The 16,831-nt window shown below is 51.5% G+C and overlaps 1 protein-coding gene across 3 annotated transcripts in view; it reads left to right on the forward strand.

Moving 5' to 3' along the window:
- The window catches only part of GFRA2 (GDNF family receptor alpha 2), an 81,714-nt gene that overhangs the window by 10,235 nt on the left and 54,648 nt on the right, over window positions 1–16,831 (forward strand). For 2 of the 3 annotated variants that reach the window (XM_003793993.3, XM_012807696.2), the window contains one exon: window positions 1,226–1,309. The exons of the other annotated variant lie outside the window; for it this stretch is intronic. In XM_003793993.3, the coding sequence (XP_003794041.1) occupies window positions 1,226–1,309 (84 nt within the window). The remainder of the gene's footprint in view (window positions 1–1,225; window positions 1,310–16,831) is intronic. 3 annotated transcript variants of the gene reach the window in all.

Consider the following 16,831-nt stretch of genomic DNA (forward strand, 5'->3'; position numbering starts at 1 on the left):
GGCAGAGTGTGTTTCCTCCTGTTCCTCTGGGGGTCTGTCCTATTTTCTGGGTGTCTGTGGGGCATAGCAGACAGAGTCCTTGTTCCCTGAGCCAGCAGGGGCCTAGTTGAGTCTCCAGTGCTAGCTGCTGGTGTCAACATGACCACAGGAAAGAGACACTTCCAGGAGGACTCCCAGGCCCCTCCCCGTTCTGGAAGAGTGGCACCTTACTGCAAGCACCCCCATAGGCTGCTGCATCTGTGCTCCCCTTGGGTGGGGGTGCCTGCCTTGGTCCTGGGCCCTGGCTGGATGGGAGATCAGTGTTTGAGGATCTGGTCACCTATCTCCCCACCCCTCTTGCCACACACATGCAGGTTGAGTGATCAGCCTTTGATTTTGTCTCCCCAGTAACCTCTCCAGAGGGCACTTCCTTTCCTGCTTAGGCATTGTCATAGGGTGTCAAGATTCCTGATGAGGTGATGGCGGTCTCCAGGGCAGCCCGGGGCCATCTGTCTCCTGTTGTTCATTTGTGTTTTTCTTCAACGTCCCAAAGACAGGTCTGAGGAGCTGGCAGATGTGGGAAGGGTGGATGGGGCCTGAGGGCTTAGAGACTTTTAGCCCCTTTAGCAAGATACCCCTGGCTAAGTGATGGGAATCAAAGAGGAAATTCTGTTCTCCTATTGACCTGGGCAGAGCTGGCATGCTATGATGGGCACGGACACTTCTGTGAGGGTCTGGAGACCAGATCTAGCTCTGCCTCCTGGAGTAGCTGTGTTTTCTCAGGCAGGTCACTTCACCTCTCTGGGCCACCTTGGAGCTCTCTCTTGTTCAGTGGGGAAGCTATACTGGGTGATGGTGGAGGCTCTTTAGCTCCCAATCCTGTGATTCATCCCCAGCCTCCCATGGACCATGGATTATCTACCTCCTCTAAGCCTTCCTTCCAGATGCCTCCGGAAGTCCTTCAGAGAGGGCTGGCCACACAGGAGGTCATGAGAGAGATGTGTTAGGCAGTTCTGACCAGGGGGAGCTTCCCTAGCCGGAGGTATCCTGCATGAAATGTTAAACACTTTCCTCCTTACTCACCCTGGCAAGCGCTTTTCACTTGGGGGAGGGCTGCCCCATTTCTCACCTCCTTGGCAGCACCAGCCCAGCCCCTGTCATGGCAGGTTGCCCGGGCGGATTTGCTGAGTGCTGGGAACAGTCTGCACGGGAGGAGCCTGTGTCTCATGCTGGTTCTCTCTTCCAGGTGAAGAGTTTTATGAAGCTTCACCCTACGAGCCTGTGACCTCCCGCCTCTCGGACATTTTCAGGCATGCCTCGATCTTCTCAGGTAAGAGGGCTCACGCGGGGACTCCACCAGTTCTCCTCTTGGCCCTGTGACACGGTAGACAGATGCAGGCAACCTGGGTGTGTGTTGGCTCTGCTCCTCTCTAGCTTGTTCCTGACTATTTCAGTTCCTCCTATGTAAAGAAGGAGACCCTGATGCCTACCTTACCGGGCGCTTGATAGAGAAGGGTGTTCACAGATGTCACCTGGCCAGGTGACTGTCACGGAGTAGGTCTTGAATCTGAAACTTGATGTCGCCTGTATCTCTTGTCCTTGCTCCTTCTTTCCGGTTCCCTGGCTCTCCTGCTTTGGAGTTCCTCCACTTGGTCAAGTTACCTGACCTCCCCATGCCTCAGTTTCCTTAGCTGGGAAATGGGGAGAGTAACAGGTCCCACCTGGCTGGATTGTTGTGAGGTCTGAACAGTCAGTGGGTCATGAAGTGCTCACATGTTTCATGAGCTTCAGTCCACATTAGCTGTGACTGCTGGTCTTAACTGGTTTTACCACGATCTGTTCTGCTCTGGGCTTTCCATCTCCCCTGACGGCTCTGTTTTCCTACCTACCGCACTGAGGAAGGCGTCTGCTGGAGGCACGTCCTGTCCCCAGGCGGCTCCTCCTATCCTCAGGAGGCTCCCCATGCTGGTCTACCCTGGGGAGTGACAAAGGCCATTTTAGCTGTGTTTGCCAGGGCCATGTGTGGGAACCAGACGAGTTTTGAGGTTCTTTCTTCTTGGCTTCATTCCCTGTGGGATTTGGGAGAGAGTGGGCCCAGGGCAGCCCACCCACTTCTTGAGGACAGGCAAGGGACTTCTGGGCTTGGAACTCTCTGCAAGGGTGTGTGTAAGCTCTTCCAGGAGTTGCCATTGGTGCTCCAGGGGTCTGGAGTGGGGTGTTCTCACGGATTCTGTTTACATGTCCCAGGTTTACAAGCAGTTGTGTAGTGGCAGTCTTTGGAATCTTCTAAAGTTTCTGTTGCTCTAGACAGAGTTTCTCAATAGCAGCACTAATGATGTTTTGGGCAGTTCTTTCTTGTGGGGGGAGCTGTCCTGGAGCACTATTTGAAGTTGTGGCAACCTAAACTGTTTCTAGACCAGCGGTTCTCAACCTGTGGGTCGTGATCCCTTTGTAACAATGAAAATACATCGTGGTGTTAGGAAGGTTGAGAACCACTGCTCTAGATAGTGGCCCATATGCCCTTGGCTGGCACAGTCTCTGTGCACTGAGAACCACTGCTCTCAGCTATGAACTGTGTGAACTGAAAGAGCTTTCAGCGAAACTCTCAAGCCCTTCCAAAGGGAGAATTCTCTAGAACAGTGTTTCTCAACTGTTTTCTTTTAAATTACTATTCCTCTAAGGAGAAAAATTAATTCTTCCTAACTAGAGAAATTAAATATCAAAGAATACAGTTTTATCACAAAGGGCTAAGTTTTGAAGGGCCACAAACTATTGTAATAGCTACTTTTTAAATTTTTGCTCACTCAGGAACCAACTTTTGCTCCCTTGAGGTGACACCTGCCCCTCCTGTTGAAAGTACGTGCTCTAAGAGATTGAACGGGGGATATGAATGCCCCTGTGAGGAGTGGGCAGGAGGGTGGCTGTCTGGGCATGGCCTTGGGTAGGGTAGTGGTGGATAGAGATCTCAAAGATGGGCAGTCCTGGACTTTCACTGTCCCAACCCCCAGGGGAACACTGCAGAGGTACTGGGCTCACAGCAAGCTCCCATCCTGGCCCTGCCTGTGGGTGCCACACTGGCTCTAAGGTAAGTCCGGGCCATCTGGCAGGGCTGGAGTAGATAGGGCTGACTGAGGTCCTGCCTAGCACAGATGTTCTAATCCTCACATTTCCTGATGAGTTTTAAGTAGAAATCTACCTGGGACCATTCCTTTCGTGGCCATGCTCTGGGGCTCACAAGTAGGTGGAAGATGCCAGTGGCCTGTGGATGCTATGGTGGGGATGCCCTAGTAGCCCCCAGGGTACCCGTGTCCCACACTGCCGGTAGCTTAAGGACCAGCTGAGCAGCGTGCACAGGTGCCATTGGGTTTCCCTTCAGTAATAAATGACTTGGGCTTGCTCCTGCATGCTGAAGCCCAGAGGGTCTCCCCTCAGTCCTGGCCCCTGCTGCTTACTAGACTCACTCTCAAGTATCTTCCCAGCAGAAAATCTTTACGTAATGGACTTGACACTCTGTGGGACAGGATGTTGACAAGACAAATGAGAAAATTACTGGGTCTGCAGCTTGCTGAATCAACTCCCTTTTACCTGCTGCCCTGAGATAAGTGGGCCCCACACAACTGTGGGCTTCTGTGTTCCAGGAACGCTCCCACCATGAGGGCTGGGCTTTGGGGACTGTAACGGTCCCTCCTCATTGCTCCTGTTGACTCTGGGGATAGTGGCTCTGTTGGGGGAGACTTGAGCAAGTGGTTGGGTGGGGAAGCCATGGAGGGGAGCCCAGTAGAAACAGGCAAGAGTGGGAGCCAGGAGGCTGGTTCTAGTGTAGCCTCTGCCGAAATCTCCTGTAGGGTCCTGGGCAGGTCCTCTGGGTTGCCCTGTTGTATCTTTGGGACTCAGTTGTTACTATCTCTTTACCATTCCACGTCTGAAAATTTGGGGCAATGTTATAGAGGCCTCCCGGAATGAGTCTTCTTCACCTCTTTTCTTCTCTCCCTGCTGGGCTTCTTAAAAAGCACTCCTGGGACTCTGTTGGAAAAGCAAACTGCCAGGATCCCTGTAACACCTGCTTGCTCAAGCCCAGGGGCATAGCACCTTCTCTCCTCATCTCTGCCCAGTCTCACCCTACAGGCCCTGGGCTCAGTGACAAGGCAGCTAGTTCTGAGACCAGGGCCAGGTGGGGAGCAGTCTGGGAGCACCATGAGCCACGGCCAAGGTGATGTTAGAAGCGTCCAGGTGCTCTACCCTCCCCTGGCGCACAGGGAGAGAGATTTCAGGGAGAAAGAGAAGGTTTCTCCTGTCTCTTGTAATTCAAACTGCCCTTGAAAACACAAAACAGAGGTGCCTGGTACCTGGGAAGAGCATGGGCCTAGAGCCACACAGTCCTGGGTTCTGATCCTGGCTTGACCACTCAGGGGCTGTGATGTTGGGCTTCTCTGTGGCATTTCTGGGCTGTAGTGTCTACATTTGTAAGACCAGTGTGTGATGCCCACTAAGGGGATTTATCGAGAATGGATGTAGGCAGAGCACTCACTGTGGTTAGGACTGAGCGGAGCTTGGCTCAGGCAGTCAACTTCTGTCTGTGGAGGGTAGAAGGAGGCAGAGAAGAAGAGAGAGATCGTTCAGATGGGGAGAAATCACTCAGGGAAAGAGGTCCTGGAAAGGTTCTGGAAGGTCCTGAGGGCCAGTGTGGAGCAAGGAGAAGCAGGGATGAAAAGGAGTGGGTGGGCTGGCTAGTGATGCCCCTCACAGCCCATGGAACCATGCCCAAAGGGCAGGGAGAAGTGGTGGGCACATGGCCTTGGCCGTCATCAAGTGCTGCTTCTGCATTCCTGTGTGGGGCGTCACGTCTCCAGGGCCTGGTTGTGACCATGGAGTGTGTTTATAGAAATGTTCTTTTATTTTCTGTTTTTGGAAAGGAACTTAGGGATCACTAGTAGGTTGTGTCCTACCTCTTGGCCTGACAAGAAAGGAAACAGGCTCAGAGAGAAGGGCTCAAATAGTGGGACATAGATGGGACTAGAATCCCAGCCCTGCCTGCTGTGTACCTCAGGAAGGTACCCACCCTCTAAGTTCCTGCCTCCTCTTGTCCAAAGTAGGGCCATTAGAAACCCCTACCTGCTTGGTTGTGTAAGGACTAAGCGAGAGAATGCAGATTGAGTGCTTGGCCCCATGGCAAGCTGTGTTAGCTATATAAAAGTTATTGTGGAGGAGTGCCTGTGCCTCAGTGGGTAGAGTGCCAACCCCATATACCGGGGGTGGTGGGTTTGAGCCTGGTCCCTGTCAAACTGCAACAAAAAAGTAGTTGGGTGTCGTGGTGGGCTCCTGTAGTCCCAGCTACTTGGGAGGCTGAGGCAAGAGAATTGCCTAAGCCCAGGAGTTGGAGGTTGCTGTGAGCTGTGATGCCATAGCACTCTACTGAGGGCGATAAAGTGAGACACTGTCTCTTAAAAAAAAAAAGTTACTGTGGAGTGGTTGCTCCAAGGGCAGATGGCAGATTATGGCAGGGAATGTTGGAGTGGGAATGTTGTGTTGCCTTTGGGATCGTGCTTGGGGGTGGAGTGAAGGTGACTGGGTGATTTTTCAGAGGGCAATGGGAGCCTGGGGCTAAGTGGGAGTTTGGGTGGTTCCAGCTTCTGTATGCTGGGCTGTGACTGGGGGCTAGCAAGAAGCCTGGGCTCAGTGGCCTTCTGTGGATTGGAGGTGGATGAGATGGACAGTGTCTACCTTGCTTGGCCAGCAAGTCTCAAGGATGGCCTAGGGGGCATTCTTGTTGGGTACTCCATGGGCTCCTTTTGGGGGTTCAGGAGAGGAGGAACTAAAGGCTCACCCTCTACCCCTTGCCAAGAAGCCTTGCGTATGGCCCTGAGGGGTGACCATCACCTTGCCCTGGTGCCACAGCACTTTGTCCTTTACTGTGGTGCTCACGCCCACAGGTTGGGGTCGAGTGTGTGATTGTGGGTGTTTGTCTGTGTCCAGCCCATCCGTTCCCCTCTGCATCCTCTGGTTACCTAGCCCTGGGCTTTGTGCCTAACACACAGCCACAGAACATCCTGGAATCAGGATGGAATGTGGACTCTCAGGCCAGCAAGCCCTAGTTTTGAACTGATCACACCCCTGTGTGATCTCAGGGTCATTTGGCCCCTGGAGCCTCTTTTTATTTCATCTGTAAAATGGAGCAGTTCAGCTGTCCTGCAAGTACAGGGCACAGGCTCCTCCCAGGGTGTCAGAGGGTGGGGATTGGTATCACTGTCTGGGCATTGGAGGCAGCTAGTGGCCTGGTGGGTGGTGTTAAGCCATTGTGAGGTGTGCACTGCATCTTCAGAGTATGGAGGAAAGGTCAGTCCTGGCTGGGGTGAGCAGGAAGTGCTCATGGGATTGGGGCTGGACCCCAAAGGGATGTTTTTTTGAGTAAACATTGAGTGTTCCATGGGTTCCAGAGACAGAGTCAGCCACTGCTATAAGATGAATCAGACCCAGGTCCTGGCTATCTAGTGGGGCAAGTAGAAAGCTGCTTAGAGACCCTGTAGGAGATTTATTGTCAGTGGCAGTGTAGACTGAGTTCAGGGGAGGCAGCAACTTGCAGTGCCTGCGGGAAGCAGGGAAGTATTGAAAGAGGGGAAAGTGGGCCTTGGGAACGACATTTCTGGCAGCGTCAAGGCTGGGAGGCCTGGCCAAGCTTGGCATGATGAAGGAGCCCCGAGTCTCCTGAGCCTGGTGGGCTTTGGGGATGGTGAACAGGGACCTCTGTATAATGGCCTCTCTGCCTTTAGGGCTTCTGTCCAGGACTGCTTCATGACAAAGCTTGGGGTGGCTGCTGGGTTAGAGGTCCCTAGGGAGGTCCTGGGCTGCCCTTGGTCAGGGAGAGACTGCTTCCTGGGATCAAGAATCAGTCCCCCATGAAGACACTTCTGTGACCCTGTGGGGGCTGGGGGAGGACTGGGCCTGGCTCTGTTCCACTGGGTCTCTTGCCCTCCCTGGACCTGCCCCCTAGCGCCTGACCTCAGGGTCCCAGCCTTTGAACCTGGACTCTGCCTCTATTCCTTTGGGCTGTCTGGAAGATGAAAGGAGGGTGAGGTGTTGACGGTTCAGCCCTGCCACAAGGTGCGGGGTGCTGGGAACGGTGAGGCGGGCGGGGGAGTTCCGGAGGGACAGGCAGCCTTTCTCCCTGCCCCCTTCACGGTGGCTCAGGCGATAAACTGCTTATCCTCAGGTTGTCTCCCTGAGCCGAATGCAGAAGTGTGTTATTTAAATTTCAAAATCACATTCTTCTTCTAACAGCTGTCAGAGACTCTGAGTGTCAAGGAAAATTGGGCTTTAGCTGCTACTCTGTCACCTCTTACACCTCCCCTTTCAGGGGAATTGTCTGATGGCCGAGGAGGGGGCCTGGGGTGGGGACAGGAGAGGTGGGCTGGAGGGTGGCCAAGCAGCTCTTGGGACTTCTCCATGGGGGGATGCCACATTCCCCCCCTTCCCTTTCCCTTTTCTCCGTCTCCCTGTCAACGCCAGCGACCTCAGGCTCCTGTCAGTGGGGAGAAGGATTTGCTCGGGAAGGTGTGAGCAGGGCGTTGGTGACTTCATCTTTCCTTGCCTTTGTGTCCAAGGAGGAAACTGCTGTGAAAAAAAGGATGAGGGAAGAACCAAATTTAATGCCCCCAAAGGCTTTTGAATGGTAGGACGGTAGAATTTCAGGTTGGGGTGAATATTTCTGGGTGAGGGCATTTTCTGGTACTCTTCAAATAGCATCTTCTAGGGATCCACCTGCTTGCCTCTCCTCTCTAGTGGGATGGGCTCCGCCGGTGGTTGGGGTGAGGGCAGCTCATGGCTGATCCTGGGGTGACTCCTGTGGGAGTCTCTTCTCCCCATGTGTGTGCCTGGCTGAGCCACCAACTGGATTCTCCCCAGTTTACCCCGAGGGAGAGCAAGGTTTGAGCTCCTGCACTGGGTTTCTCCTCCCAGCCCGGCCTGTCTGGGTGCTGCAGCCCCACCCCACTGGTGTGCAGAGACACGGTGAAGACAGGGGCGCTGTGACCATGTGTGAGTGTAGTGTGCAAGTGGGGAGTGTCAGTGTGTAGGTATGTGTGTGAGGTCTGGGGGTGTGTGTGTGTGGAGTGTGTGAGGCAGTGTGTGTGGGGTGGTGTACTTGGCAGTGTGTGGTCATGTGTGGTCTGTGTTAGTATGTGCACCGGCTGTGAGGTGGCGTGTGTGTGGGTGACATGTGCCAGTGTATGTGGGAGTGGTGGTGTGTGTAGGTGTGTGTGTTAGTGTTTGTGGATGTGGAATGATGTCTCAGTGTGTATGTGATGGTGTGTGTGTGGAGATATGCTGTGTGTCAGTGTGTGGTAGTGCGTAGGGTTGTGTGTCTAGGGTGTCACTGTGCAGAGTGTGAAGGTCATGTGTGTAAGTGTGGGGGTGTGTGTGCTGTGTGTGTCAGAGTGTGTGAGGCTATGTCTGTGTGTGTGTGGGGTATATGTGTGTGCTGTGTGTGTGTGTGTGTGTAGGGCAGTGGTTATAAGTTCTTGACAGTGGCCTCTGTCTCAAGTGGGCAGGGAAGGAGGGACAGGGAGGGAAGGCCTGAATGGCCCGGAGCAGTCTCAGCTCCCACCCTGGGGATAGCCACTGCCCTAGAACTTGACATTCAGGAAGAGCTCTGGGAAGAGTTCTGGGACATGTCTGTCCATCAGGAGTGTCTAGCCTTTTCTCTTTTCTGCCCCACACTGGAAGAAGAGTTGCCTTGGGCCACACCTGAAATACACAAGCACTCACAAAAGCTGATGAGCAAAAAAATGTCTGTGCATAATTTTTGTGATATCCAACAGATAAGCATAAGAGGCCTCAGATAACTGCATATGGCCCACGGGGTGCAGGTTGGACACTGCTGGTCCAAATCTTCTATTTTCTTATGAAGTAGGAGGAAGGTGCCATGGTCTGGATGTTTGTGTCCCTCCTAAATTCATAGGTTGAAATCCTAACCCCGAAGGTGAGGGTATTAGGAGGTGAGGCCTCAGGGAGGTGATTAGGGCGTGAGAGGGCAGCCCTCATGAATGGGATTAGCTTCTACAAAAGAGACCCTAGAGCGCTCACTTGCCTCTTTAGACAAGTGTGGACATGAACCAGCAAGTGACCCCTCACCAACCACCAAATCTTCCTTCATCTTGATCTTGGACTTTGTAGCCTCCAGAGCTATGAGAAACAAATTTCTGTTGGTTTTAAGCCACCCGGTCTATGCCATTTTGGTACAGCAGCCCAAATGGACTGAGACACAAAGTAATCAGCTTAGAACAGTTGGGAAGAGGCAGGGGAAAGAATGAGGCAGGAGAGGGTGTGAAAGGGGTGTATTAGGTATTTTGAGGCTTGAGGTCTGGAATTTAAAGTGGGACTAGTTAGCCTGGTTGTGTGTGTGTGCGTGTGTGTGCGTGCATGCACACTCGACTCCATATGCATGTGTGCGCGCGCGTGTGTGTGTATATATACATATATATATATGAGTATGTGTGTCTTTCCCAGAGACTTCAGTGGCTCAGGAACCTGCATGCATAGGGGTGGTTGGGTCTAATGGGGTTGTTGATTCCACATGGGGCTGAGGGGCTTAGGGTATTTGGATGGGTCCAGGAAGTCTAGACTGAGCAGGGAGGCTATGAGGACAAGGTGGGGGATGGTAGAAGGAGAGCAAGTGACTGGGTCATGGGTCAGGGTCTGGGAGGCTGAAAGATTGCTGGAGCAGGGATCTGGACGGAGAGTTGGAAGGGGAAGAGATGGTGGCCTGAATTTGGGATGTTTGATGCCAGCATTTCAGGGATGATTTGAATGTTGGTGAAGGCCAAGGCCATGGGGTATGACCATGGCAATGGGAGCTAAGGGTAGGAAGAGATCTGTGGAAGCAAGAGGCCTCTCCTGTCTCCAGACAGATCAGGCCTTTGGAGTGGGAGCCGGAATGGTGGGCCGGAGATGGTGAGCCAGGCCTACGATCCTTCCTGAGAAAGGGGATGGTGAGTGGGTGGGTGACAGCTCTAAGGGGGAGCAGGGTGGAGATTGATGGCATGAATGTCCCAGGGAGATAGGGGATGTGGAAATGGTGGGAGGATCTCACTCCTTCTGGGCCAAGATGTCTAGTATGCATGAGCCACACCGTGGCTACTTCTGTTGAAATTAGGATGAATTAGGACGCTCAGTGATGAAGTCACTGATTTTTACCAAATGCATTAATTTATCCAAACTCATTACTTTGAATTATTTTTAAAGCTTTTTGGAAATTTACATCGAATGATTTTCATGGCTTCTGAAGACTTTTGCAAGTTGTCTTCATAGCTGTATTTTAAGACATATTCATTTTTTTGGAATAAAAAAATGAGTCGAGGAAGACGTCTTAGGGTGAGAAAATTATATTTCATAATCAGTAAACTAAATTATAGCTTGTGATTGGTGCCTCAGATTCTACATTCATTCAGTGTGGCATCAAGTAAAAAATGCTGAGGAAAGATTTAGGTCAATCCTGTCAATATGAAATGCCTCAGTTTTGGTTTTTAATTGTTACAAATAAAAAATTAAAGCTGACATGTCATTGATGTGAGAATGGTAAAAAGCCCAAATGAAAGAAAAAATCCCTAGCCATTCCAACTATATTTAAGAGGACCAGAGCACTGAAAAAAAACCCTTTAAATGTGAACAAATGAAACTTATATTTTTAATTCTTAGAATCACAAAATTAAGGCGAACTTGCCATTTGAGAACTTGGAGGAGGAATTTTAAATGTGGTCAAAATTTGACAAAAAATAAAATAGGATTCAAAATAATCCAGATTGATTTTCTTTCAAATTGATTTCCAGCAAATTTGCCATTTGTCAAATTGATTTTTGGCAGGTTGGCTTGCTTCCAAAAATGCAGTGTCCCTTGGAGAGTGCTGAGATGGCTTGTGGTGTGGTGGCAGGACTGGGAGGTGAGCAGAGAGTTCAGAGAGAATGTTGAGATTATAGGGGCCTTGGATTAGGACTAGGACTTCCAGGGCAGGTTTGAGGAGGGTGGGTGCCCTGGACGTACAGAGCAAAGAAGTCAAGGTTTGGTCCCCACAGGATCCCTGGGCTTTGAGTGACAAATGAAAGGACTAGGATTGGTCCTGCCATCTCCTGCGGATAGGGCACCTGAGATATTGCTTCCAGCTAGATGGTGGGGGCTCTTGATCACCACTCCTAAAGGTGAGGGGGCCAGAGGTGAGGAAGATGCTCAGAGATCTTGCTCTATCAGACTGCCTGGAAGTCTTCCTCTTACTCTCAAGGAGAAGATGGGGACCCTTTTATCTTCTGCAGCATAGAGTGTAAAGGCTGGAGCATGTGGGACCTGCCTCTTGTCCTAGCAAGATGGCACAGTGTGAAGGGAATAGAGAGATGGGAGGGAAGACCCTGCCAGCTGGGTAACACATCTGTAAATAAGCCTTTACTGCCTGCTCACTATGGGCCAGAATCCGTGAGAGGCATTTTTATCTATATGTCCTGTTTTAATGTAGTGTATTCCTGTGTGTAGACAGGATGGGAGTTGTGTCCCCACTTTGCAGGTGAGGAAAATGAGGTGCGAAGAGTTTGCACAGCCCGTTCACACTTGCTCTGCTGGTCAGTGGCCCAGCTGGGCTCTCTACCTCCCAAGCTAGACCAGAGTCGCTGCTCTTCCCAGGAGAGTGAGCCCAGGCAAAGGGGGAAGTTTTCATTTGTTGACTTGATTATAATCCTTCACCTGCCCTAGAATACGAGCCCCAGGAGGGCAGGATCCTTGCTGGTTCTTTTCCTGTCTCCAGCAGTATTTGACACACACTGGGCTGTCAGTGAGTGTTGTGGAAGTCAAAGGATTTGAGGGAGGGTTGGGGTTGGGTGTACCATGGGGACATGGGGTGTGGAGGGGACAGTCCTGGTGGCTATTACTGCTCCCTCACCCTGGGAAATTTGGGCCCTAAGGTACACAGCCCTTAGTCTCCTCTCCAGGCTCCTCCCTTTGCCGACCTGCCTCTCCTGCCTTCTACCCAGCCCTGCGGAGGGTTTGTAAATTTCCTTTCCATTCCCCCTTCTGCCCCCTTTTATTTGGAGTCTGATGACCGTCCTCCTTTACGAAACTCTTGTCTTGGCTTCCAGAAAACCAGCATCTCTTGATTTTTCTGCCAGCTCAAGGTCCCCTCCTTCTCATCTCCACTGAACACCGAAGCCACGCCCCAAAGCTGTCTGTCCTGGCCCCCTTCCTCTTGCTTCCTTTCCTGTTTTACTATCCACTGGGTGCTCAGGCCAAACCCCAGGAGTTTTCCTTGATCTCTCTCTTTCCTCACATTCAAAATCTAAGCAATCCTGTTGGCCTTATCTCTAAATTATACACCAAATGGCTTCATTTTTGGCCATCTTTGCAGTCACCACCCCACCCAAGCCTCTAGCATCTTTCCGCTACTGCCAGCTATAACTGGTTTCCTCCCCAACCCCCCACCCCTCACAGACTCTTCCTTCCATATGTCAGTGAGTGAAGTCGTGGGCTCCCCTCCTTAATGCTCTCCAAGTACTTTGCATTTTAGAATTAAATCTAAAGTTCTCATCTGCCCTGCCAGGTCTCCCCGACTGTCCCCCTGACTTCCTTTTCCTTATGCCTTATTCTGGAAGTTCCGGCCACCTTGCACTTCCTTCCTTTTTTTTTTTTGTCTGAGACAGAGTCTTACTCTTTTCACCCTGGGTAGAGCGCTGTGATATCATCATAGCTCCCAGCAACCTCAAACTCTTGGGCTCAAGTGATCCTCTTGCTTCAGCCTCCCTGAGTAGCTGGGACTACAGGTGCCCAGTACAACGCCTGCTAGTTTTTCTATGTTTAGTAGAGATGGGGTCTCACCCTTGCTCAGGCTGGTCTTTAAACTCCTGAGCTCAGGCGATCCACCTGCCTCGACCTCCCACAGTGCTGGGATTCCAGGTGTGAGCCGCTGCGCCTAATCTCCCCTTCCTTTTCACTGGGAGCTTGGCCAACTCGGTGCCATGTCAGGATCTTTGCACTTGCCTTCCCTTTTGCTTGGAATTCTCTTCCCTTGGATTTCGTATGTTTCACTCTTACCCATTCATTATCTTATCTTACCTGATGTTGCCTCCTAGGAGAAGTCCTCTCTCATTTCCCATCCCTCTCTTCTTATTCCCTTATTTTCTTTATAGCACTTAGTGGATCTTTAAATTACCTTATTTGTTTATTTATGTGTTTATTACCAGTCCTCCTCTCACTGGAGTGAAAACCCGGACAGCAGGGACTTTTCCTCCTTGTTCATAGCTGGATTGCTAGGCCCTGGAATGTAGTCAGTGTTTGAAAATATTATTATCTGTTAACTGGCGCTCACTGCAGGACCATGGGTACTGTGTGGGGAGAGGCGGGCAGGGCTGGGTGTCCCTGTGTGCACATGCGGACTGCTGTTGTGTTTACATGGGACCAGAGTAAATTCCTTTTAGCTTGTCGTGGTTGATCTGTGGTTTTGGCTTGTAGGAACCAGGTGAGACGGGGGAGTTTCCTAGGTCCTCCAGCCCCTAGAGTCTCACACTGATGGGTTAGATGGGTGGATGTGAGAGGCACATGATGTAGGGGATAATAAAATTCAAAACCCAGCATTTTTCAGTCAAAGAGGTGAGACCCAGAGAGGGCCAGTGATTTATCTTGGGTTTTACACAACTGGGAGAGGCAGAGACAGGATCAGGACCCAGGTTCTCTGGCCCTCACTTAAGTGGCAGAGTTGTACCATTCAGCCCAGGGGCCCAGGTGGGCTCAGGGGCAGACAGCAGCTGCAACTGGGATTAGGAGCAGTTTCCTAGAATGCAAGAGGGGATGCTGAAACACCTGGGTCCCCATTAGCTTGGAAGGATTACAGGATGGTGAGTGTCTTATTACTGCTGTTGCAGAGGCCTGTGATTGACAAAATAGGCGGGGGGCATGCTTTGGTGACAATGGGGGGCCACAGTCCACCTTCTGTGCTGGGTGTGTGGTGTGTGTGTTTGGGAAGTGAGCCAGGGGCAGCTCAGCTCTCTTCTTGCTATTTGATTTCCAAACTTTGGAAGGTGACCTTAGAGTACCAGGGAGCTTGTGAAATACAGATGCCTGTGGGCCTGATGTGGGGCATGTGGGTCACACATACAACAAAGATTAAACTCGTCTACTCCAAATCCATTACTTCCCTCTGACAGTGTTGCACACCACTGCTAGAATGGGAGATGGAGCAGAGGAATACATATTTTTATCTTAATAGCTCATTTTACTATGTGTTAGAAAATTTCAGAATCAATGTAGATGTTATCATTAGGGATAAATCTAGGTAGGTACTGAAAAGTTTAAAAAGCGAGTCAATTAAAGGCATTGAACACATTCACTATTTAAGAATTAAGAGGTTTAAAGAGAAAAATTAATGAAACATTAGTATAGGTGGTACTATTACTATGGCCAAAATGGTGTAGGTGATACTTGGGCAGCAGAAATTTGGTAAACCCCGCTCAATATAAATGTCAAATAAAAATTTAAGGAATAAGTTTGAAGGGTGCTTGCATGTCCTCCTGCTGGGGTATCCACCATCTGGGGACAGCCTAGTGGTGCAGTTGTGGCTCAGGGCAGCATCTCAGGAGAGGCTGGGCTGGGCCCTGCAGCCCTGCTGCCCCTCTCCAGCTGGCTGCACCCTTGCTGAGGGAGGTGGCAGGAAGGGGATAAGGAAGCCATAGCGTTTCCCTGGGAGCTGGGGCTGGGAGGGTGAATTTGCTGATGGTTTGGAGGCTGCCAAGGGTGGGTAAATCCCACCTCCCTCTCCTATGGGCAGCTGTTCACCATTTATTTCTGGGAGATGTATGTGGGGGTGTGCTTGGGACATGTGTGGAGGACAGACCCTGCAGGACCAGCCCAGGCCTGAGTCCCTCTTGGGGGCTGTGTAGTCTCAGCTCTCTGTGCAGGGTGGAGGGGAGGCAGCAGGGAATCTTCCTGAACCCCCTATCTGCTCTTTGCACATTTTATTCAGGGGCTGTAACCCCAGCACAAGCCACAGTTGGTATTCAGAATCCCCCACCTTCTTCCTCTGCAGTGGGGGAACTTGTTTTCCCGTCGGCAGGGACAGGGGCCCTAGGGTAGATGGAAAGGCAGTGACTGCTTGTGGAGGTGCTGGCCCTGTGTCAGGCCCTGACCCTACTGTCTTGCTGGTGACCAAGACCAGAGCTGGCTGCTTGCTTGGAGAGGCGTTTTGCTCAGGGGCCTTTCTGCATGGTGGAGTGACCCCCCAGCTTCCAGGCCACTGGCCCCCTTTTCTCACCGTGGAGGGTCAGAAGGGACCTTTTCTTCGTAACCAAACAGTAGCTGCTTTTCTTGATATTTTTTTTTTCTAGGAAATTTACCAAGTTTGGCCCAGGGGTTTACATGTCCCACCCCCTTAGCAAAAGCGTTCACTATTCAAGCTCCAGATGGAAGGCACGGAGGCTATAATTGCAGTCGGCGTTAGCTCAGGAGCGTGCTGAGAGGAGCGGGAACAGGGCACCTGGGGATCCTGGAAGCAGCCACAAGCCTAAATTAGCTGCTGTTCTCTGTATTTGCTGCCCTGCTCCTCTCTGGGGTCCCTCCTTGTCCTCTCTCCTCCACCTTGGCTCCAGGCCGTTCTGCTCCTCCCTCTGCCAGCCGCCAGCCAGCCTCTGACAGGTGCATCCCACAACTGGTCCCACAGAAGCAGTGTCCCCACAACAGCCTTTGTGTTGACAGGCGTCCTGGGGCCTTCTGGGCTGGGCAGAACGGTTTGATAGCAGCTCAGGGAATTGCTTGGGAGGCCAAATGCCCCAGCATGGCTGAAGGCCTTGCTCAGTGCCCCAGCGGCCTGCTCTCAGTTTCCACCTCCAGGCGTACTGAACGGCTTTCCTTTCTTCCCAGCCTTTGTCCCTGCTCCTCTCTGCCCACCATCTCTTTTCTGCTTTCTTCGCATCCTCTGACTCATCCTTCACCAGAGAAGTCCATGCTTCCAGGACCCTCAGGTCTGGCCAGGATGCCTTCCCCTCTGTGTCCGCCTTCCCCACCCAGAACTCACACTGGAGGGGGCTGCAGCCTCAGTGTCCGGGGAAGCGCCTGAGGACACACAGTAGGTTCTCAGGAAAAATACATTAATTGCTTAATGAGGAAAACAAACCTGATTCTCTTTCTGCCTAATTTCCTCCAATTCCTTTTTAAAGAAGGACTTACATTTTTAGAGCAGTTTTAGGTTTACAGCAAAATTGAGAGGAAGTTGCAGAGAGCTCCCAGCTACTCCCCCCCACCCTCGCCCCAGTCCCTACAGGCATGGCCCCCTACTATCCACATCCCCCCAGGGTCCTGCCTTTGGTACAGTTGATGAGCCCACCCTGACACATAGTTGTCACTCAAGTCCAGAATTTACATTAGGGTTCATTCTTGGAGTTGCATGTTCTGTGGGGTTTGAACAAATGTGTAACGACAGGTACCCACCGTCACAGCATCACCCAGAGTAGTTCCACCGCCCTACAAATCCTCTTTGCTCTGCCGACTCATCTCTCCCTCTCCTGACAACCACTGATCTCGCACTGTCGCCATAGTTTTCCCTTTTCTGGAATGTCATGGTTGGAATCACACAGTGTGATGTGTGGCTGTTTTCATGTAAGTTTCCTCTTTGTCTTTTTGTGGCTTGATCACTTGTTGAATATCGCTGAATAAGATTCTGTAGGGTCTGGATGTACCCACCCACCCCCGCTTTCAATTTTACAACAAGAAGAGGGGGGCACTTTTCTATTTCCACTTTTATAGGGCTGATGTTGGCCAGACGAGGTGTTGGGGTGAGTGGCTTCCTCCATCATCTTCTCACTTTCAATCCTGACCCCTCTGGGCTGGGCCCCCTGTG

The sequence above is a fragment of the Otolemur garnettii genome, unplaced genomic scaffold (assembly GCF_000181295.1).
Source record: "Otolemur garnettii isolate 467f Iridium unplaced genomic scaffold, OtoGar3 scaffold00074, whole genome shotgun sequence".
NCBI lineage: Eukaryota > Metazoa > Chordata > Mammalia > Primates > Galagidae > Otolemur > Otolemur garnettii.